This window comes from Gekko japonicus, unplaced genomic scaffold (assembly GCF_001447785.1).
Source record: "Gekko japonicus isolate JY-2015 unplaced genomic scaffold, Gekko_japonicus_V1.1 scaffold876, whole genome shotgun sequence".
Classification (NCBI taxonomy): domain Eukaryota; kingdom Metazoa; phylum Chordata; class Lepidosauria; order Squamata; family Gekkonidae; genus Gekko; species Gekko japonicus.
This window is the reverse complement of record NW_015176475.1, coordinates 602,458-625,249: the sequence shown is the minus strand read 5'-3', so window position 1 is coordinate 625,249 and position 22,792 is coordinate 602,458. Positions and strand designations below refer to the sequence as shown.

Below are 22,792 nucleotides of genomic sequence, written 5' to 3'. Positions count from 1 at the left end.
AAAATGTTTCTGTTTACCCAAGCTTTTAATTAAGGACTGATATCAACACATCATTTTTTAAAGTGTGCTTTTAATCTGAAAAGTTGCTCAGCAATAGATGCTTTTATGCTCTGGCAAGTTTCAATGCTGGCCTTTTAATGTTTTATGTTTTTATTACATTTTATTTTCTAACAAGCAGGTTCCCAGGAGAAGCGGCAAAAAAATCTAAATAAAACAATAAGGGCTATCATGTACACTAGAAACTAAATGTGGATGAGAGCTGATAGGGAAAAATAATGGATCTTCTTTAAAAGAATTCTGATTGATCTTGAAGAATAAATGAAAAATGTTGAAGCTTTTGTAGCAGATTTCTTGCTAGGAAACATTTTTAGTTTTTTATCAATATTGCTCTTCCCACCAAGGCTGAAATCTGGATGGTTCCACTGAGTAATCACTTACTTTTCAATGATGCTTTAACAATTAGGGAAGGGCACAAACGGGATCATGAATGTAAGTTATGTTGAACTTTGGCAGGTTTGTGGTTTGTGAAGTAATGTTCATGAAATGAAGAGCCGCCATAAACCTCCACAAATTTTAAGGCAGTTTGTGTCCATTCGTGAAAAGCAGAATGCATTTAAACCCTTGCTTTCTGCTCTGGGTGGTGGGGAACAGAAAGCAGGCATTTAAATGGCACCAAGACATTTAAATCCCTATTTTCTGCTCCCCACTGATTTTCATGGGGAAACCCATGCTTTCTGCTACCTGCAAAAAGCAATGGGGATCAGAAAAGCTGCAGAGAGCAGAAAGCAGGGGGTCATGAACCTATATGAACCAGTTTGGTTCATGAACCAACCTATAGGTTCATGGTTAGCCCACAAACCATGAACCAAACCACAAAAATGTGGTTCGTGCCCATCCCTACTAATAATGATTCCAAAGGAAAGAAGGAAATACTGCAAGAGGAGGGTGACAGCCCAGTGAAAAGAATCTGGATGAGGGTAAGGGAAGGAAGGACAAACAGTATTGTGGTTGGAATCTGCTACAGACCTCCTAATCAGGATGAGGAGGTGAATGCTGCTCTCCTTGAACAGCTTGACAGGGTATCCAAAAAGGAGTTGTGGGTGACTTCAACTTCCTTGATGTGTGCTGGGAGACAAATTCTGCAAAGCGTCCACAGTCATGCAACTTCGTGACCTGTCTGGCCAACGACTTCCTTCAGCAAATGGTAGAGGAAGCTATGAGGGGCTCATCCATACTTGAATTAATATTGACCAATGGGCAAGAGATGGTAGATGGGGTGAAGGTGGTGGGGATCTTAGGGGGAAGTGACCATGTCCTTCTAGAGTTTCTTTTGCTCTGGAAGACCAAGGAAGTTCATAGCCACACGTGTATGTTTAAGTAGGACAAACTTCAATAAACTCAAAAGCATGATGAGAATCATTCCATGGGCAAGATTTTTGGAAGGGAAAGGAGCAAGTGAAGGGTGGGCTCCCGCAAGCTCATGCCACTGCTATTCCAATACTAAGGAAACATGGTAGGGAACCCAAGAAGCCAATGTGGATGAACAGAGAACTCCGTGATGTGCTACAGCAGACAGAAAAAGGAAATGTTCAAGAAATGGAGTATCTGCGGGTTGCTAGGCACTATAGGTCAGCCATCAGAGAGGCCAGACCTCACAGTGAGCTAAAGCTGGCCAGGAAGGCTCGCTACAACAAGAAAATATTTTTCAGATATGTGAGGAGCAAATACAAGATAAAAGAGGCGATGGGCCCACTGCTGGGTGAAAATGGAGAACCTCTGACAGAGAGAAAGCAGAAAGGTTTAATGCCTATTTTGCCTCAGTTTTTTCCCCCTGAATTAAAGAACAGGCTCATCTAGAAATGGTAGTAGGCAAGGCACGACTTCCAGGCTGCTGGCTGACATGGACAGAGAGATAGTTGAGAAACACCTGCCTGCATTGAATGAGTACAAATCCCTTGGGCCAGATGGTATGCTCCCAAGAGTGCTCATAGAACTTTCCAGAGAGCTTGCAGAACCATTGTCCATCACCTTCCAGACATTTAGAGGATGGGAGACATGCCACAAGACTGGAGAAGGGCAGATGATGTACCAAGTTTCAAAAAAGGGAGGAGGGATGACCCAGGAAACTACAGGCCAGTCAGTCTGACTTCTGCCCCAGGGAATGTACTGGAGCAGATTTTAAAGGGATCAATCTGCAAGCATCTAAAGGACAACTTGTTGATCTGGGGAAGTCAGTATGATTCGTCCCCAACAGACCCTGCCAGACCAAACTCATTCCTTCTTTGATCAAGTGATGAGCTTACTGTATTGAGGGAATGCTGATGTTGTTTACTTGGATTTCAGCAAAGCTTTTGACAGGGTTCCCCATGATGTTGTGATGGGTAAACTAGAGGACTGTGGACTGGACTCTAAGATAGTGGATATGGGACCGGTTGGAGAACCACACTCAAAGAGTAGTTGTCAGTGGCATTTCATCTGAATGGAGGGAGGTGGTCCAAGTGGGGTGCCACAGGGATGGTTCTGGGCCCAGTACTTTTCAGTATTTTTATAAATGATCTGGATGAGAGTGTGAAAGGGCTACGCATTAAATCTGCAGATGACACCAATCTGGGAGGAACAGTAAACACATCAGAAGATAGTGATAGAATTCAAAAAGATCTGAACACACTGGTAAAATGGGCAGATGTGAACAAGATGCAATTTAACAAGAATAAAAGCCAAGTTCTACATCTGGGTAACATAACTGAGGAACACACATACTGGATGGGGGATACACTTTTGGGTGGCAGTGTGTGTGAACAAGATCTTGGGATACAGGTGGACAATAAGTTAAATATGAGCAGCCAGTGTGATGCAGCAACAAAAAAAAGGCTAATGTGATCTTGGGGTGTATCAACAGAGGCATAACATCCAAATTGCAAGATGTCATAGTCCCACTGTACACTGCGTTGGTCAGGCCGCACCTGGAGTATTGTCTCCAGTCTAGAGGCCTCACTTCAAAAAGAATGTGGACAGAATGGAGCAGGTGCAGAGGAGAGCGATGAAGATGATCAGGCACCTGGAGACCAAGCCCTTTGAGGAAAGGCTGAGGGACTTGGGAATGTTCCATCTGGAGAAGAGAGGTTGAGGGGGGACATGATTGTTCTCTTTAAGTATTTGAAGGGCTTTCACCTAGGAGGGAAGGGAGCTGTTCCTGTTGCAACAGAGGACAGGCCTCGAAATAAGGGCAGGAAGGTATTGATTGCACACTACGAAAATTCCTAAGGGACAGGCGCGGAGTGAGTGAGTGTGAGATTGAGACCTTTTGCTTTTAGGAGACATAACTTCACAAGTCAACCTCCTTTCCCTCCTTTTTCTTTCCCAGGGGAAGGTGTCCTTGAGAGACTCTCTGTACCAACTTGGACTGCAGATAACCAAGACATATATCTTTCACTTGGCTGGGATGGCAACGTTAGGCCTGGTGTGAATGTGATGTGTGCTTGGAGAAGGGAAAATGGGCTTTTCTTTGAATTATCTATATTAAGCTTGTGCCCGCCAAAAGTCTTTAGTTCTAACAATGGCTTTCTGGATCTTGCATATAACTCAATAAACTTATCACTGCCAAGAGAGCTGTTGAGTGTAACTGGACTGGGGGTCTAACAGATGGCCTGTATGGCCCCTTACAACTCTGTGATTCTATGATTTCTTCCAAACTACAAAATATGGTTTATTCTCTTGACTAAAAATCGAAAGCATGGTTTAAACTTGATTCAGAGGAAGGGGAATATACTATAGTTTACAATTCAGACAAAGCAAGAGGGAGACCCCATGATGACACTCAGGTTAGGGAAAATCCCATTCCTCTGTCAGCCTCCACTTCGCCTTCCCCACTGAGGCTTTGCTTCCACCCCGACACCCCACCTCTGCCTTCTTTGTGTCTCTCCCCACACCACCTCCTCAGTCCTCCTCTGGGCCTCCATATACCCCATCTTCCTATCTGACCTCTCTACTCTTCTTGGTGTTTAGATGGAGGGAAAGAGGAGTATTCAGGTGGGTAGTGTCAAGTTAGAGCTGTTCTAGTTTCACAATGGCATAGTGGCCATCACCATGTTTTCACATGGCATTATGGGCTGCTATGGCAACCTGATCTGCTGTTCAAACTTGGTGTTGTTTTTTGCAATGTCTGCAAATGCACCTATTCTTTTTAACAATTAGGGTTTTTTTCCTGTTGATTTTTGGCACCACGCTACATTATAGAAGCCAGGCAATACATTATAGAAGCCAGGCATAACAAAGGATATAGGGAGTGGGAGAAACAGTGCTTAACTGGTAGTATCCATACTATTTACAGTGCATTAACCCAACACTGAAACTGAGGTTGGAATGCTAGGCATAGCTTAAGGGCTTATGTGTTTTTATAGTTGTGACTGTTTTATTTATATTGTAAGTTGCCTTGTCCCACAAGGGTGACAGACAGCTAATAAATGTTTTAAATAAATAAACAAACATTTCTGGTTACACATCTCTTTCATAGAGAACAAGGTACATGAGAAAATTATTTTTACTGTAAACTGCACAACTGTAATAATAACTACCTGCAGGAAAACTTGATAAGTCACATTTACAACATATATTTCTCAAAGAACTTAGAAATGTGAACACATTCCTGCCTAACCATAGTTATGTACACACTGACACCACAAAGGGTGAAGGATCAGTTTATATTTGTGATGGCCAGAGATTTCATATACTTGAGTCAACAGTCTTGTGGATGCTAAGAATTTTCCAGCCTTGCAGTATACGTTTACTTGATTCCACAGCACAATGTGGTTTAAAGCATAATGTTCAGTTCTAAGATGAGCACAATTTCACTACCTTTCAAGCAGTGCAATGCTAAGAACACTTTCCTAGGAACAACCCCCACTGAACAGACATGACTAAGATTCTGAATAGACCTGTTTAGGACCGCTCAGTAAAAGATCAAAAGTTCAGATAGAAAGTATTAACAATTAAATTAAATTTTAAAAGTCTTACAAAACGAGAAGAATTGTCATTTTTCACCGTCTTTGCATTCCCAAAGGATTCCAGAATGGGATTGGCCTGTAAAAGCTGACGTTCCAGTTCACCCTGAAAATATATACACAGAAAAATAAAGTTATGAAATCTAAGAACAAGAGCTGTATAGTTTTCCAGGAACAGTTTCCTTTTTCAGTGGTCTGATCCCATCTTAATACAGCATCTTTAAAATATTTACTGCCAGATTTGTTAACAAACCTTGCAAAACTAAGGGTAGCTGAAATGTATGGTATGCACTAAACACACTCAGAATCAAATTAAATTTAGGACCAATGAATAAAGCACAGGATTAACAATAAATTTAATCTGCCATCTTTTAGACCAAAAATGGTTTGAGATAACGTATGAACTGTGATGTGTACAAAGACCAAAACAATTTCATCCACAAGATACCATTTGTACCAAGGAACTGTACAGATTTTGTCACTGATATGATATTTAGAAATCTTCCTACTTTCCTATGCAATGAAAGAGATATAGCTATGGCCACTGCAATATTATTTCAGGGTGGAGTGACCATTATTAGGGCAATAAAGAACTTAATGTAATTTCCCTTCAATTTTACTGTTCTCAAACCTGTTGAAAAGTATCACAAATACATAAATATGGACACAAAGTCAATTTTGCAAGTCTGAGTTGACAAACCAGGCACTTGAGGAGACAATAACACTATTGTTGTCCATGTTAATTTCTGTGCATATCCATTAGCCCCGGAGGAGAGACTTCAGTGAAAGATGTGATACCGTTGGCTTATTTTGGCTGACAGCAAAAGGGAGAAAGAGTGGAATTATATTTGGAATATAACTACAAAATTAAAATAAGCACTGCTTTTTCCAGTCAATCATTACTCATGTTATGAGCCTTCAGCAGAATTTCTACTTGACATCTTCCACTCATAAGCATTGTATTAACTGCTTCTAAATAACAGCCAGTATTTCCCCTTAAGAACAATTTTATCTGGTCACAGTTACAGATGTCTTAAAGATTCTTACCTAATACATTTAGCCGGGTTGGATCAAACCAGCTTTTCCACAGGTGAAAAAGAGAGAGAGAAGCCACCTTTGACCACCAGAAAGAGTATGCTGGGGTCATGCAACCACCAGAACCAAAAGCTATGTAGCATGGGTGCTGTAATAAAAAGATGAATTGGCAGAGGGTATGCAAAAAAGTTGGCTAGATCCAACCCAGTATTTGTGCACAATCAGTTTTAGAATTGTGCTTCTCTGAATAGAGTTGTCTCTTCCTGACTTAGGGCATTACCCTCTTAAAGCTACATATATTTGTAAACAGGCTATCATTAAACATTATTGGTATGATCTAGTCAGAGTTAAGCTATTGATTTCAAATGGGAGAGATTTAAGCAAATGCTTAACAGCGAACGCCACAGAATTTTTAAAGTTTGTAACTGACTGGCTCCTTCTCTAAATATCCAGTTTTATGGAAAAAAGAAATACACCTAGAATATGATGTTTCACTGGGACCAGGAGTATTATATAATCAGAGATCTTTAAAGCAAAATCAATAATAAAAATATTTTACTATCTTGATATAAGAGTCTATAATCTGAAGCCTTCTATGCAGAAAAGCATACACATTGCTGTCTACTATTTATTATATTGTACAGGATCTTGATAACTCTTTCTCTATAAAAGATTACTCATACAATCTCAACAAACAGTTGAGAAAAACAGGAGCCACATAATAGAGGCCTGAATGGATAATTCAAAGTACATTCATGTTAAAACAAAATGAAAAAGATCACCCCATACAGAAACATCTGATATGACAGTACTGTAAAAATAATATGACCACCAATGATGAATATGGGTCAGCTTTGAGAGCCTGCAAGTACACATCTGGCCAGGAATCACACTTGGACAGTTATAAAAATCTTAGGTAAATATGCCAGGAGAAAACCTTTTGGTGAAGTATCTGATACTATCCCTGGTTAATAGTGCCTTTGGTTGTCATCAGTGGGGAAATTTAGATCTTTGAATGCACTAACAAAAAAAGATGTATGTACCCTAAAATGTCATGTGAATATAAAAGTTTTAATAAATCCACAAAATAAAACTTTAAAAGGTGACAAAATTACTTTTCTATGAAGCATTCAAGATAGGGTTCCCATTTATATATGGGGTCCTGTGATGCCTGGCACATCACTTGACAGTCTTGTAGTACAATCCTAAACAGAGTACATCCTTCTAAGCTCAGTGTCTACAGACTTAGAAAGGTATAACTCTGCTTAGGGCTGCACTGAAGGTACCATACACCATATTGTTCCATATTTGTTTTTTGTAATCGACCTGGAGTTCCAGTGAGAAAAGAGGGCTATACATGAAACAAGTAATTATGTGGAAATAGGCAGAAGTTATCTGAAGACCATTATTCCTTTCTATACTATTCCATAAAAGCTCTAAACCAAGATATGGCTATTTGTGCTGCCTTCCTAATAAAATTAGGGACATCTTGGAAAAAGCATAAGAGAATGAAAAGGTGATTAACATGCAACACCATGCAAATCAACAGTGCAATGATAGCTAAGTGAGGGACACTGCTCTCAGCATCCCTGTGATTTGGCTCATCATGAGATCTAGGTGAGAATCTGGGGAGCTACATGCTACTCACATACAACAGGGATCCACTCTGTAGTTTAAAATGACAATGAAACAGAATGTCAATGGTTATGAATTTATGAACACTACAGAAACACACTGGGATTAAAGAGTCAAAATGTAACACTACAGAAACACACTGGGATTAAAGAAAATGCTTTACTTGATTCCTACAACGACAGCTAGCTAAACATTTTTGATAAACCTAAACGTTACCCATCAATACTTCCTCAACCTACCTCATTCTCAAACAAACCTGTTCTTGGTCCAAAGAAAGCTATCTGTTAAACCATTTCAGGGAGCACAACAGCACACTTCATATAAAAAAGATACATGATCCTCCTAATATAGCTTCCTCTCCCAGAATTCCAACATGCCATGTTCTAAATCCTAATCCAATTGCATAAAAAGCCAACTAGCCACCACACTGATCAATCTGCAACCATAAAAGCTGTGGGTGAAAAAACAAGTTGTTGTTCCTTTGTTTTTCATTAAAAAATCAAGTAATACTAGTTCTATCTTGCCAATGGAATCAGAATTGCTCAAGCTTAGAGACATGAAGGTCTAGGAAAAAACACCCCTTTCCCATCCCCCACATTGAGAAACTGGAAATTTGGAAGACCACTAAAAAAAAAACCCAGCATGATTTTTATTTGTTGCCTTCTGGAATGAGTAATTTTTTAAAAGGCAAGGCTTTTGCACACTCAAAATGTGTAATATGAAAACACTTATGCAAGAATCTACAGCATTGGAAAGTAGTTTATATGTATCCTCCAAACATATGTAATGTTGTACAAGTATGCATTTGACTAGTTTAATCAATAATTAATCTATAATATGTATAATACCCTACAAAATGGTTCAGTGTTAAAATGTATCAGTGTTCCAATATGCTGCTAATGGTATTGTGAATATATGATACCATTTCTGTTTTAATAGCATAGTTTCTATTATCAGCCTTTATTTTTCCTGTTTCTCAGACAGCAAAACATGTGTTACAGTAGCAGTTTACAGCTCTCTCTTTTTATTACTGTATGGATTTGTAGTTTTGCTTGTAGGCAACTAATGCATGTATACTTTTATGTATCTTAAATATGTCAAATAGGAACATCTCATACGCTAAGTTATAAGTGATGCATTTTCTTGTCAAACCAGAGAAATACATTTAGTGACAATAAGTACCAGATATATTTCAACCCCACCCCCCCATTTTAGTTTCTTCTTGGGATGGGGGATGAGAATGGGAGAAATTTTGCATCTTCTACTCAAGCTTGCTCTGAAAATCCACCCACCAGCCCAAACAAACAGCTGTTAGGTTGCTGATCACCCTATCACCTGGCAAGTCATGGACTGCTTCACATTTACCTGGTAAATCATGGCTAAGCTTCACCTGCAACCCATACTCCAACATAGTTCTATGTTTTTAATGGCCTTAGAAGAGTATAATGCTATATAGGATTTCCCTGTAAGACACTGCTATTAATTTTAATATATTTTATTTTGGCTTTCATATTTGTACTGTATTACATCATTTGAAATCATTATACAGGGACTACACCATTTGTTTGGCCAAAAGATGAGAGAAGCGAAATAATCAAGAACAATTATCAATCACCCTATCCCTTCATTGGATTCTAAAACCAAAAGCCTCTATTTTACCACCATCCTCTAACTAGTGTCTCTATTACAGAACACCTATGTTGTGTTTGGCCCCAATGGCTATAAAGTTTTGCTTTGCCCTGGACAACAAGAAACCTTTAGGGATGCCAGCACTAACATTTCCACTTTCTCCATTAAGTCCCCCAAACACTGAAGGAGTGTCCAATAAACTTAGATAATCCATTCACTGCTCTACATCATAGAATATATTCAGCAAAGGACTGTTACTTTATTGATGTGTTTCTGTAGAAATGCAGTAATGAAATGTACTGGTAGCTGCTTGCCTGTAACAGAACTTAATTGTACACTTCAACTGGATGTTGACAGGTAGTCTCCTGAAAAATGTAAGTTCAAGATTAAGCCTATATAAAGTTTAGAAGTGTAAAGAAAAACACTTGCCTGATGCTTCACTGGCTTAGGTGACTCGGGCTGTTTGTTGCAAACAAACAAATTCACATGTTAGCAAATCTGACGTTCTTCCCCCTCTTCAGATTTCACACACACCCCTCCATATCGTTTGACAAATTTGCTTAACCACACTATTCACAGCAATAGCAAACTTTTTCTCAGAAGGGATTAAATTTTAATCTTCTTAAAGATAGCTTAAGATATAAAAAGTACTCTCTACTTCATATTTTAGGATTTGGACTCTCCTGTATTAAGAAATCTAACACTGGCTTCATTTATAAAAGATTTGCTGTACAACCTTAAGCAGAGTTATACTGTTCTATACTTGTTGACTTCAATGAGCTTAGGAGGATGTAACTCTCTTTAGGACTGCAGTTTTGGATTGCTAATGTGGAGTGAGATGTGCGCTCTCAAACTTTAATTAAATGCAATGTTTCCAACAGGCTCGGTCAAAAACTATCATAAAAGCACATCTATCCCTAGACTACATAACAGAAATGTCAGTGTTTTGTACATAAATGCCTGTGCTAGAGTTCAACAGCTGTAATGTACATGTGTAGGAGCTGTTCTGTAATAGCTCCTCTGTTTTCGTTAGTTAAATGGGGTGAATACTCCATGAGAGTTACGTTTGCATTCAGAGGAATCCCTAGTTTACTGAAGAAAATGTGACAGATACCAATATTATATCCCTGCAGAGTTTACCATAGCTCACAATATGCCCCAAAGTGTGGATGGCTAAGTGCCATTAAGTTGCAGCTGACTTATGGCAACCCCGTAGGTTTTCAAGGCAAGAGAATTTCAGAGATGGCTTGCAATTGCATGCCTCTGCGCAGCAACCCTGGACTTCCTTGCTGGTCTCTCTCCCATGTACTAACCAGGGCTAACCCTGCTTTAGCTTCCAAGTTCTGATGAGACCGGGCTGGTCTGGCCCAGCAAATGGCTACTATATCACAAAAACTGGCCAAACAGTTTAAGAACCAGTATTTATTTTTTCATTTAAAATCTGCATAATGAAAACTGGATTAAACATATAATAGGTGTTAATGTTATCCAACCGAAGCCACAGTATCAAGTTATTTATGTTCATAGAAAGTGCTAGGGTTAAAATTAATGGTACAAATTTAACCCTGCACTTCTGAAAATTAACTAAAACTATTTTGGTTAAATTATCTCTAAAAGCACTAACACACCAATTGTACCACTTATGCACTACACAAATCATTATATGAATTTACATTACAGTCAGTATCGTAATTGAAAGGGTCCCAAAATATCAGTATTCACTATACCTACAAGGTGACGGGTGACAATGTCTTTATAGTACAACTAATAAGCAGCTTAACAGTTCAACTTTATTTATTTTTGCCCTTGTCACGACTCAGGTGGGGTGTCACCTGACGCTGCCACCACTCTGGTTTTAGGATCCCCTGAGAAGGCTCAGAGCACCCGCCTAAGACCTTCAGACCTCCCTTATTTGGCTGAATAATAGGCGTGAGGACCAGGCAGAGTAAACAACAAATAAGAGGTTTATTTTTATAGGAGGTCAGTCAAATATGTGAAACAAACAAGGTGCAAGAACAATAGCAATAAGGGCTGAAGAGAAAAGAAACTAAATGCCCTAATGAGACTAAACTCACAGTCCCTAGTCCACTGTCTCAGTTGGGCCTGAGTCTACTCACCCTTCCTCTAAGGGTGAGGGTCTCTCCCAGCAGCAGTCTTTCCTCTGGCCCTGCTCTCTTGGAAGAAAGAACAACTCTTCTTCTGTACGAGCTCTTTTGTTGTAAGTCCCCTTTCTCTGTGATTGGCTAAAATTGGCACCAAAACCTCTCAAGGGCTTCCGGGAGTTGTAGGCCTGGCCTCCTCCCACTGCTACTCAGGCTCCCTGGGCCTGCTAGCCCTTTGCTTGCACAGCCCAGATCATGACAGCCCTATATGTAACTATATCACAGAGGCTGCGGGAAAGGGTTTTTGCAGAACTTAGGTGATAGTGTCCTGCATAGCTCTTATGCCCTTTTTCACTGTTAGCTGAAATTATACAAAAATATGCTTAATTTATACAGGCTGAGGAGCATGACAAGTTTGTTTAGCAAATGTACACTTTCCAGCCTTAGAACTGCATCCTTCACACACAGAGAGAACTTTAAAGATACTCAGTTCTAATAAAGGTGTTCTAGTTTGAGATTCTCCAAAGCAAACAACCTACACTTGTAAACTGAGACAGCATACATGGTTATTCACATTATTTTGCCCTCACAATCATCTTGTGAGGTAGCTCAGGCTAGGAAAAGTGGCTAGCCAAAGTCACCCAGTGAGATTAATGGCAGGAGGACACAGTACATATATGGAGGGATACCAAGCTCCCTACTGTTAGAACTGATGGTGGATTTTATGCTGCTACAACATTATCCCCAAATGAAGCATTTTATTTCCCCCCCCCCTCATATGAGGTAATGTAAGCTAACTTACTGTGTTATAAGCCACCCTGACCCTCACTTGTTGAAAAAGTGGTGGGATATAAATTTGATAATAAATAAAATAAAATAATTTAACTGAAAAAATTAAGTGTGACAACACTGGACACGGGGCTACATCTTAGTTATTGGGGCAAGATGCACATACCTGCTTCACCAGTGATCATTAAAGGAGAGCAAAGGCAGAGGGAAAGAAAGAATGTCATCAGAAGGCACTGTCAGTAATTGAATAAAGCTGGAGCAGCAAGGTTTTTGGCTAATCTGTGCTTCCCTTTCTGTGCGCAGGAAGCTTCAAGGGGCTATTAGACAAACTGGGATTTTTAGCATTCAGATGTCACAACAAATCACACAGTTCAAATGACAGTTAACCCAGGCACAAGCCATAGTTCAGAATCCTGGTAGCACCCACTGACACGCTACAGTCTGTGGGAAGCCTGCATTCAGACATCCCATTCAATAAGAGTTTAATAACACCACAGTTTATAAAATGTAGTTTATTGTGAAATCTGAATGTTGCTTCCAATTTAACACTCTGTTTTGCATTTGCTAAACAGGGCTACTGAATTAGAGAGCTGATATAACTGAGCATATAGTATAACAAAAACCAAATCCAATTATTTATCATATCTTAGATTAAGAATTCACCATACTACAACAGACTAATAGAGTATTGTTACTGAGCATATTTTGTGTTGGAAATATGTGTGTTGCAAGGTCTAAAATTCAGTCATAGGGTTAATGTGCTTACCTTGTGTGCTATTGTTTAGACTGAACTGGAAGGGAACGTGGCAGAAAGCAAATGGAAAGTAAGCCCGGGAAACTGAAGCCTATTTATGAACAATCATTGGTTAATGCATTCAGGAGATTTCTTCTGGGGGTCAAGAAGAAAGGAAGAATCTCCATTATTACCTGTGTCTGTCTGTTGTTGAAAGCATGTAGTCTTGAGTGTTTGTTGTTTTATAGATTTTCCTGTGTACCCTTCCCTTTAGAAATAAAGATTTTTACATAGAAAGAAAATGTCTCCTCTCCAGTGAACAAAGATCCATTGCAAACTCTGAATATTTAACTATTTTAACCAAATTTTCCAACATTTTGAACAGCAGTAAAGTTACTTATATGTACATATGAAAATCTGAAATTTCCATCTTCTGAGCATCCAGTCATTTTAAGCTTCTGCTGCTTTTATCAGAGCATAACCATAACACAACAAAAATCCTGTCATATTTCCCAAAACATTGTATCATGGATGGGAATATAGAATGATTTTTTAATTCAAATTATTAATATAATATTTTTCTGGGTTCATAAATTTCATATTAGGATTTTATTAGGATTTAATAAGAGTCTATTAAGTTATAAGGCCTCTCCTTTGTAGTTAGAGTGTCTTTTTAGCTGATGCTAGCAGAAGAGAAGTGAACATTCTTTTTTATCAAGTTGTTTGGATGGAATAGCTATCTAGTTGTCTGGCAATTTTAGCAGGCCTTCAGTGTAGCATTGCTGGTAAAGAAGAGGATAGGTTTTTCAATAGATGTATTTGCTGGGCTTTTTCTTCAAAGTATAGAGTTCATGGTTTTAGTTGTTTAGGGTAAAACTTTGCAGTGTCAGGGTCAACAAGGGCTTTAGTTTCATATCTTAAAACAACACCTTTTGTTTGGGTATAAAGAATCCTTGGGTAGAATTGAATAAAGTTAGGTTAAATCAACATTTTGCTGTAACTGACCAATGAATGTATTTCTACTCAAATGATGTTCTATCATTTTCAACCAATTATGATTTCTCTATGTTATCTTTTGCTTATGTCATTTTGAGTATAAAACTTCATGTACTTCCTTATATTGCTCAGAAAGCAGTCACTTTTTAACAGGCTATTTTGGCCTGTTTTCCGGTATTTCATTGCAATTAAATACCTAACAACTTCCTCCTCACTGTGGCTTCAGTCGTGGGTTATTTATTTATTTATTTTATTTATACCCCGCCCTCCCCGCACGTGGGCTAAGGGCAGCGTACATAGGCACAACAGTGCAATAAAATACACAAGATTAAAACAGTTAAGGTACAAGAGTGCAATAGGAATAAAACACGTTAAAACAATTAGGACACAAATCACATCTTACAGGATACATTGGCAACTAAAATATTCACTCCCTATTGTATATCACAGTGGGATCCAAGAGGGGGAATGCCCTGGGCCAAGATGTTCCAGATGGCCAATCGGCCCAACCCGGCGGAACTGCTCTGCAGTTGCACGGTGGTGGTGGTGGCAGCAGCGGCTCCTACTCAAAAGCCTGGCGGAAAAGCTCCGTCTTGCAGGCCCTGCAGAACTGTAGAAGGTCCCGCAGGGACCTGATCTCCTCCAGGAGCTCATTCCACCAGGTAGGAGCCGCCACCGAAAAGGACCTGGCCCTTGTGGCAGCAAGCCTGGCCTCTTTAGGGCTCGGGGTGTTGTGACCCCAACCAAAGTGCTCTTTGGGGCCTGTATGGGGAAAGGCGGTCTCTCAGGTATGCTGGAGCCTGGCCATTTTCTCCTTTTTTTTCTTGGCTTGGAAACATACAACCAATATTATCAATATTTGTATAACAGTACTATACTCAGTCCTGAACAGGCAACACAACAAATGTTTGCAGACCTGGATTATTATTGCAGACCTGCAGACCAGAACTATTAATGGCCCCCATTTCGATATACAGTTCTCATTAAGGAGGGCCTCAGTAGAAACCATTCATGCAATAATTATTTTATTTTTAATAGCTTTCAACAAATACAGAACAATCAGGAAATTCTAGGTAAAACTTACAGGAATGTTGTGGTCCTTTCTTCCTTTATGAGAGGATGCAACGTGTGCAAGATACTGAATAACTTTCTTGGTGTTCTCTGTTTTCCCAGCACCTGATTCACCTCTGCAAGAACACACAATCACAGCTAAATTTATGGGAGAAACAGTAGTCATGTCTTCAACTTAATTACTAGGATTACACATTAAGGTATTTTAATTTCCTAATGTACTTTAAAACAATTTTACATATTATTTAAATCATTGTTGTACAACTGATATTCTTGGTATTGTAAGCACTTTTCACCCAAGAACTTTTCAAAATCCACAAGTCATGGACTATTCTTACTGCTGATATCCGTTGAACTGCTGACACCACAGCCCTTGCTAGGACAACGTGGCATGAGTCAGCTGGAAAATGTCCAGGGGTAAGATGCAGCAGCAGGTGGTTTTGAGCAGCTTGCAGACTCCATGCTCCCAACCCGGTGGCCCGGGGGTGTTCCCACACTGGCCTTAGTTTTTCCCAGGCCAGTACTGGACAAGCCGAGGCCCCGGTGACAGACCTAGTGGACAGCCTTAGGACCAGATGGTCATGGAAGGAGACTCCAGATTGTGATGGTTGCTGCACAGAGGGACTGTAGTTCCTTCAATTCACCAGCAGGAGCCAGAAGAAAGAGCAAGGAACTGGCTGGTGACTATTCAATCTAGTGAAAGCGGCCACTGTGATTTTTCTTCAGTGCCGTCTATCATTATTCACAAATTTTCCTGAATAGAGAATTGCAGATGCTATATGGAAGACTGGTGCCACAGTCCTCATAGACAATTGGGAACCTGCCTTCTGGAGCTGATGCTGATGGTGTGGTGTGGAGAGAAAATACTGAGTGCTGTAAATGGATGGTTTAGAAGTATTAACCAACCCTTCGTTTGTCCACCTTTGGCTTGCTGAAATTGGATTATTTATTAGGGCTAGCTAGAGGGTTGGTTGGGTTGGTTTTAGTACCCCTACCCATCAATATCAGTATTAAATTGTGTTGGATTTTTCTTACTGTTGGGGAGAGTGGGAGTAAGAAAAGCTACACACTGGATCTTATTTTTGGGATGGGGATAGATGTGGATCTGATAGCTATGGAAGCAGTGCCATGGTCAAACCATTTTGCCCTGAAGGCCTGGCTAAGCACCCCCCAACCCCTCCCTGTAGACGGTGAGCCAATTTATGCTTGTCTGTAGAAACTAAAGGATCCAATTGGTTGCCCAAATGCTATGCAGGATCCAATGCCCCCTGGTGATTTGTTGGATGAGCTGGTGGAGGACTGGCATAGCCAGTTCTCAGAAGCCATCAACAAAATCGCTCCCTGGAGCCCTCTTCACTCTTCCAATAAACCAGCTCCCTGGTATACCTTGGAGCTGAGCAGGATACAGCAAGAGCTAAGACAGGGCCTGTAAAACGGAGCTCTTCCACCAGATTTTTGGAGTCACCACCACTATTAACAACTAGGACAAGAAGCCCGTTGCCCTGGAATGTACATTAACAGCCTGTACCAGCAGCCAGAAGACACTGAAGACATCTATAGAAGACCTGCGAGCCGGCCATGGGAAGAGAGATAGTTGATGGAAGCCATCATGAACATGTTATCATAATCTAGCACTTTAGGGAACTACAAGTGTTTTAATATTGTTTTAAATGTTTTACTATATTATCAAATGTTTTGCTGATTTTATGTAAGCCACCCTGGGCCGGCCTAGGCTGGGAGGGCGGGGTATAAATTTGATTAAATAAATAAATAAGACGGTTAGAGCAAGGGTGGCAGTGCACTCACGACAAGGCTGCAAGAACATTTTATAGCTATGAGATAGCAATGAAGACCGCTGTAATGATTCCTTGTTTTTGTGTGTGTGTGTGTCTTTAAATGTTTGGTTGCATGGCTGTGGTAGATAGACTAGAGTGGTTGAGAGAGGCAAGTGTGGTATGATTGGAGGTTGACAGAGAGGGGTGAGGGGATTTGGAAGTGAATCTGGGTGGATGAGTATGTGAGTCAGTCAGGCATTTCAGTTACAAGTTGACAGTTGATGTAGACAAGCAGTTCTGTGTTGAAGCAGTTAGAAGCTGACAGCTGAGGTTGTTCAGTGAGAAAGAGAGCTGAAAGCTGAGTGTATAGGAAAAAGTAAAGTAAAGTTTAAGTGAAGAAAAGTTAAAGGAAAGTCTGAGTGTCATAACAAACTGGGGTGAAACAGTGAACAGATATGGCATAGAGATAAACAAGTGTTACAAAGTTACATGAAAAGATCCCTGTCAGTGAGGGAAAAGATTGAGTGTGATACCAAAGCAATTGTACATCATTTACACATTACTAGTTACATTGTATCACCTCTTATTTAGTATTTATTCCAATAAATCCTCTTTTATTCAAGTTTATATCAGTTCTGAATGAAATACTTCCCAGGACCACATAGTTCCTCGTAAGCCTTGAACTCAGTCTACCAAACTAGTAAGAGTAACATTATAAGCATAAAGGTTTGGAAATCCTTAAAATTTCCTGGTGGCAGCAGAATCTACCCTGTTAAACAAAATAAAAAGAACTTTTAAAGTGAAACTATTCCTCCCCAATAAGGAGGACGTCACAACCGCTAAGAAGGAATTCTATGCAGCCTCCATTACATCTACTAGCTCTCTCTCAGCCCAGTTATTTAGAACAATTAGATCATTAACTTCCCTACCACAAGGAAAACAAAAGGATAAGGAATTGGCTATTGGCTGTGAGGCATCTGAGAGGCATCTCACCCCCCCCCCAAGAATCACCCACCCTGTTGGGGAGATGGATTCAGGTTCTGGCCATCCTTTCTCACCTTAGAAGGCCTTCCCCTCACACACCCCGTTGGAGAGATGGATTCTGGCTGTTGACACTCTCACCCGGGGCTAGTCCAATGTGGCCTGCCATATGTGGCAAATTTCAACCTAGCCCAATGTGGCCTGCCCAATTTGGCAAATTTTAATCTAGCCCAATGTGACCTGCCCGATGTGGCAAATTTTAACCCTGCCCAGTATGGCAAGTTTTAAACCTAGCCCAATGTATCCTGCGTAATGCAGAAAATCTTAAACCAGCCCAATGTGGCCACTCCCATGTAGCTAATTTCAACTAAGCCCAAGCTTCCGCTCACCCACCCCAGTGGAGGGATGGATTCAAGCTCTTACCCAGGGCTATGCTGACACATTAAAAGGCCTTTACCCCTCACGCTACAGGGTCGCAGCACCACAATCCCCCTAATTGGTATTTGTGAACACCTCCTCATCACAAGCTGTGTCCCCCAAAGAATCATCGTTCTAAGCCTCCCCCAGTCTATGTCTGCCTCCTCATAATTTCTGTCCTCCATCTACCTCAGAGTGCAACACCTACCTCATGAACTCAAAACTACCTCATAGCACAACACCTACCTTGTGGACTGACATCTACCTCATCGCACAACACCCACCTCATGAACCAAGATTTACCTCACAGCACAACACCTACCTCATGGAACAATATCCACCCATGCAAACCTCTATCTCGTCAACTATCCAGCTGTACAAGCAAGTTCATTTGACCGCATCCAGGGTTTCCCCATTTACAGCAACAATGTCCACACTGAAGAGACAGGCAGGTGACTGCCTTCTGGGCCTGAGGGGAAGGGTTGGCCACCCTCAGAATCCATGTCACCAAAAGAAGGCAGGTGTGTAACCACCTCCCAGGCACAAGGATAAGGGCTGGCCACTCCCAGAATCCATGTCACCAAGGGGAGGTGGGTGCATGACCACCTCCCAGGCATGAGGAGACAGATTGCCCATCTGCAACAACAGTGTCTATGATGAGGGACAGGCAGTACTCGCCCCCCCCCACAGAGGGGGAGTGTGGTGGGCCACTCTCAGCCCCAAGACCCTGTCACCAAGGGGAGGCGGGTGGATAACAGTGCCTATGGTTGACAACAGGGGGAGGCGGGTGGATAACCGCCTCCTGGGCCTGAGGGGAAAGGTTGGCCAGTGGCCACACTCAGAATCAGTGACCACCTCTCAGGCACAAGGGGGAATGTGGCAGGCCATTCCCCAAAACCCTGTCACCAGGGCTGTGATTTCCTCAGAAAGCACTTTCCTAGGGGCACCGCACCTTGTATCGGTTTTGTAACTCCTGTGCTAGACCTCCCCCCCCCTTTTGCACTCTGGACCATAAGAGCCTCAACTTCTGTGCCTCTGGGCACCCACCCTCCAGGCTTGGCATCATCACCTGCCCTTGCTGTACCTGCCCATCAGCTTGGTTTTCCAATTTTCCACCCCCCTCCTGTGCTAAACCTCCCCTATTACAGAGGGGCATCCCAGGGAAGTCTGCTGCAAGTTGGATGCCTCTAGACTGCAGGGAGGCATTTGACACACTCCCCTCCTTTGCACATTGGACTCTAGGATTTCCCTCCCCAAAAAAGCAAATCTGTGCACAACTTGGAGGGCAGGTAGAGGGGCATCCTGGGGAGGTCTACTGCGAGTTGGATGCCTCTAGCTTGCGGGGGGGCATTCAACACACTCCTTCCCCTTTTGCAATTTGGACCATAGGATTTTCCCTCCTCCAAAGCCAATGTGCACACAACCAGGGAGGTCTGCTGCAAGTTGGATGCCTCTAGCTGGCAGGGGGGCTGTTCGACACACTCTGAACCTGTGGCTCTGATTTCCCCAGAGAGCACTTTCCTAGGGGCACCTGCTTTGGGGCACTATAACTCCCCCCCCCTATCCAATCCTCACCAAGCTTGGAGGGCAGGTAGAAAAGAGTCAACTGGAGAAGCATTGCGAGTTTGGTATCTCTAGCCCCCAGGGGAGACATTCTACTGTGCCACAAACCTCACAAACCAACTAACTGGCTCATTAAACTGAAAGGTTCATGATTGTTCATGGTTTGTGAACCCCCACAAACTATGAACCCCCATGAATCACCATGTGTTCAGTTTGTGCTCATCTCTACTCTACAGCACCATATGACAACTGTGAGGAACACAGGACAGTGTGACATCACAGCAACAAGCAAATTTTATCAGAAATTACAGAAGATGAGGGAATAGTGTTGAGTTTGGTGATGGAGAAAAGTGCCATCAAGCCACAGACGACTTAAGTGACCCTGAAGGATTTTCAAGGCAAGCGATATTCAGAGGTGTTTTGCCATGATATGCCTCTGTTTAGCAATCCTGGACTTTCTTGGTGCTGTCCCATCCAAATACTCACCAGGGCCAACTCTGCTTAGCTTCTGACATCTGGTGAGATAAAGCTAGCCTGGGCTACAATGGGATCTTATATTCGATCCATCAGTAAAACAATCTTAAAAACACTTTCCTGAGAATAAGGCCCACTGAGTAGACTTCAGTAAGATTCTGAGTAGACCAGTTTCAATTGTGCTGCAAGTCTGCAAACTCAATGTGCACATGCCCATAGAGATTTCTATTAGATTTACATTATATAGAGAGCATACATAATAGAAAATGTAAGAAATATAGTATCAAAACAGATGTCCAGCACTTGACAAGGCAATACACAAAGGCTTGGGCCCCACAGAGGATTTCTGCAGACAGAGGGATTTTTGCTGATTTCCCCCCTCTCATTGCAGACATCCAACTTACTGCTTATAAGGGTCCAGGGAGTCCCCAGTCCTACTAAGAACAGCATTTTGAGGAGCATTATAGGCTGCAGAGGGAGAGGAAAGCAAAGATGTTGCAATCCATGGGCAGAAATCCCTTCTGTCTATACAAATTACCAGTAGAATCAAGCCTAAGTGTCATACAAGTGCTCAATGAATATCTAGTAAAATCTAACATGTTCAAACAAGATCTTCTTCAAGAGCACCATCTGATGAATGTACAATAATCCAGAGTGTTCCACTGCTATATATATTATACAAAAACATTAAACAATCCTTGCTTTAGCCCTGTAAATTTTAATGGGCTGCTTTTTTTGTTTGTTTAATTACAAACAGTGCCTATGGTTGAAAATTACAGCAGCCACTTCCATCATCACCCTGTTATTATAAAATATAGAGCAGAATACTGAAGCATGAAGTATACTTACGTGCAAAGAATTGATTGGTCCTCGCGATCTGTACAGGAAAAGCAACAGAGTAAGTTATGACTGACATCTGTCCATCATTCAACAACAAGCAAGTACATAACGGTTATGTCTAGATTTAATGAATATTATAGTACTCTAAAACAGTATGTGCTTGGAGTATGGACTTTTCTTCCATCCATTTTTTTAAAATATCTTGACAAATTTTGTTATTGAGATAAAAGTGCAAACAGTGAAAAGGCAAAATACACAATATTGTTCTTTAAACACCTTGAGAATATAGACGATGACAGTGATGATTTGAACACAAAAGCAACCCAAATTAGTTACTTGTCAGTAAACAAGCAGGGGAGAGGACAAGAACAGAAGGACCAGAAGCCACAAGAAGAACCCAGTACTTGTTCTAATGACCTAAAAGTAGCATATCTGATCTCCAACTTCAAGTTCTTTATCACATTGCCCATTTTCTAATTTGTTGCCTCATGCACACCAAAAATTAATTTAAGAAGCTCCCAGTATTTTCACAATGAACATTCTTCCATTTGTATTTGTTATTAATGTTATAATTCTCCTTTTATCACTCTTAAAAATGACCCAAAGTATTAGTAAGCTATACTTTAAAAAAAATGAACAGTTGTGACTAGGGATGGGCATGAACCTCATCATGAATCTAAATTAGTCACAAAAATTGCCCAGTTCATGTGATCATGCCTGCAACAAACCTCCCACGAACCTCCACAGTTTTAACGGAGGTTCATATGGTTCATGTTGGAGGTTCATGCGACAGACATGCTGGCACTGATCAACTAATCATCAAAGCAATGGAGGAATGGACTTCTGCAGCCTTGGAAACACCAATAGTGGCCCTCCAAAGCTCGACAGGCAGTGTAGGCCACCAATAAGAGAGCTCCCCAGGGAGGTCTGCTGCACGTTTGATGGCCCTGGCTTGTGGGGGTTCCATTCTATACACTCCTGGACCTGCAGCTGTGATTTCCCCAGAGAGCACTTTCCTGGGGGCACCACACCTCATCTTGATTTTCCAACTTTCCACACACACCCCTCCTGTGCTAGACCTCCCCCCCCCTTTTGTACTTTGAATCCTTGGATCCTTGACTTCTGCACCTCTGGGCACTCAGTCCCCTGCCTTAGCATTATCAGCTGCCCTTGCTGTGCCTGGCCCACATCTTGGTTTTCCAACTTTCCACCTCCTCCTGTGCTAGACCTGCCCCCTTTTGCACTTTGGACTCTTGGATCCTTGACTTCGTCTCTGGGCACTTGCCCCCTGATTTAGCATCATCAGCTGCCCTTTTTGTGCCCGGCTTGATTTTCCGATTTTCCACCCCCCTCCTGTACTAGACCTCCCCCCTTTTGCACTGTGGACCCTAGGATCCTCAACTTCCATGCCTCTGGGCACCCGCCCCCCTGGCTTTGCATCACTAGCTGCCATTGCTGCGCCTGGCCCTCATCTTGGTTTGCCAAGTTTCCACCCCGCCTAGACCTCCCCTCCCCTTTTGCACATTGGACCCTAGGATCTTCGCCTGAAGTTTGCTGGCTGAGGGAGAGCGGGCTTTGTTGCAAACATTGTGCTTCTAAGTGGAGGCTTTTCTCATGCATTCATTAAGCTAAGGAGCCAGGTGGGTCTATCCCTGGCACCTCCAGTTAAAAGGAACAGGTTGTAGCTTCAACCTGATTCCCTGGAGAGCCAATGCCAGTCTCAGTAGACGGGGGGGGGGGGGGGGGACGCGA

At 41.6% G+C, this 22,792-nt stretch overlaps 1 protein-coding gene across 1 annotated transcript in view; it reads right to left on the bottom strand.

Moving 5' to 3' along the window:
* MYH10 (myosin, heavy chain 10, non-muscle) overlaps nucleotides 1-22,792 on the bottom strand; it is a 153,526-nt gene that overhangs the window by 103,109 nt on the left and 27,625 nt on the right. Inside the window, exons 4-6 of the mRNA XM_015427193.1 lie at nucleotides 21,050-21,077; nucleotides 15,004-15,106; nucleotides 5,014-5,106 (exon numbers count right to left, since the gene is read on the bottom strand). Of these exons, the coding sequence (XP_015282679.1) occupies nucleotides 5,014-5,106; nucleotides 15,004-15,106; nucleotides 21,050-21,077 (224 nt within the window). The remainder of the gene's footprint in view (nucleotides 1-5,013; nucleotides 5,107-15,003; nucleotides 15,107-21,049; nucleotides 21,078-22,792) is intronic.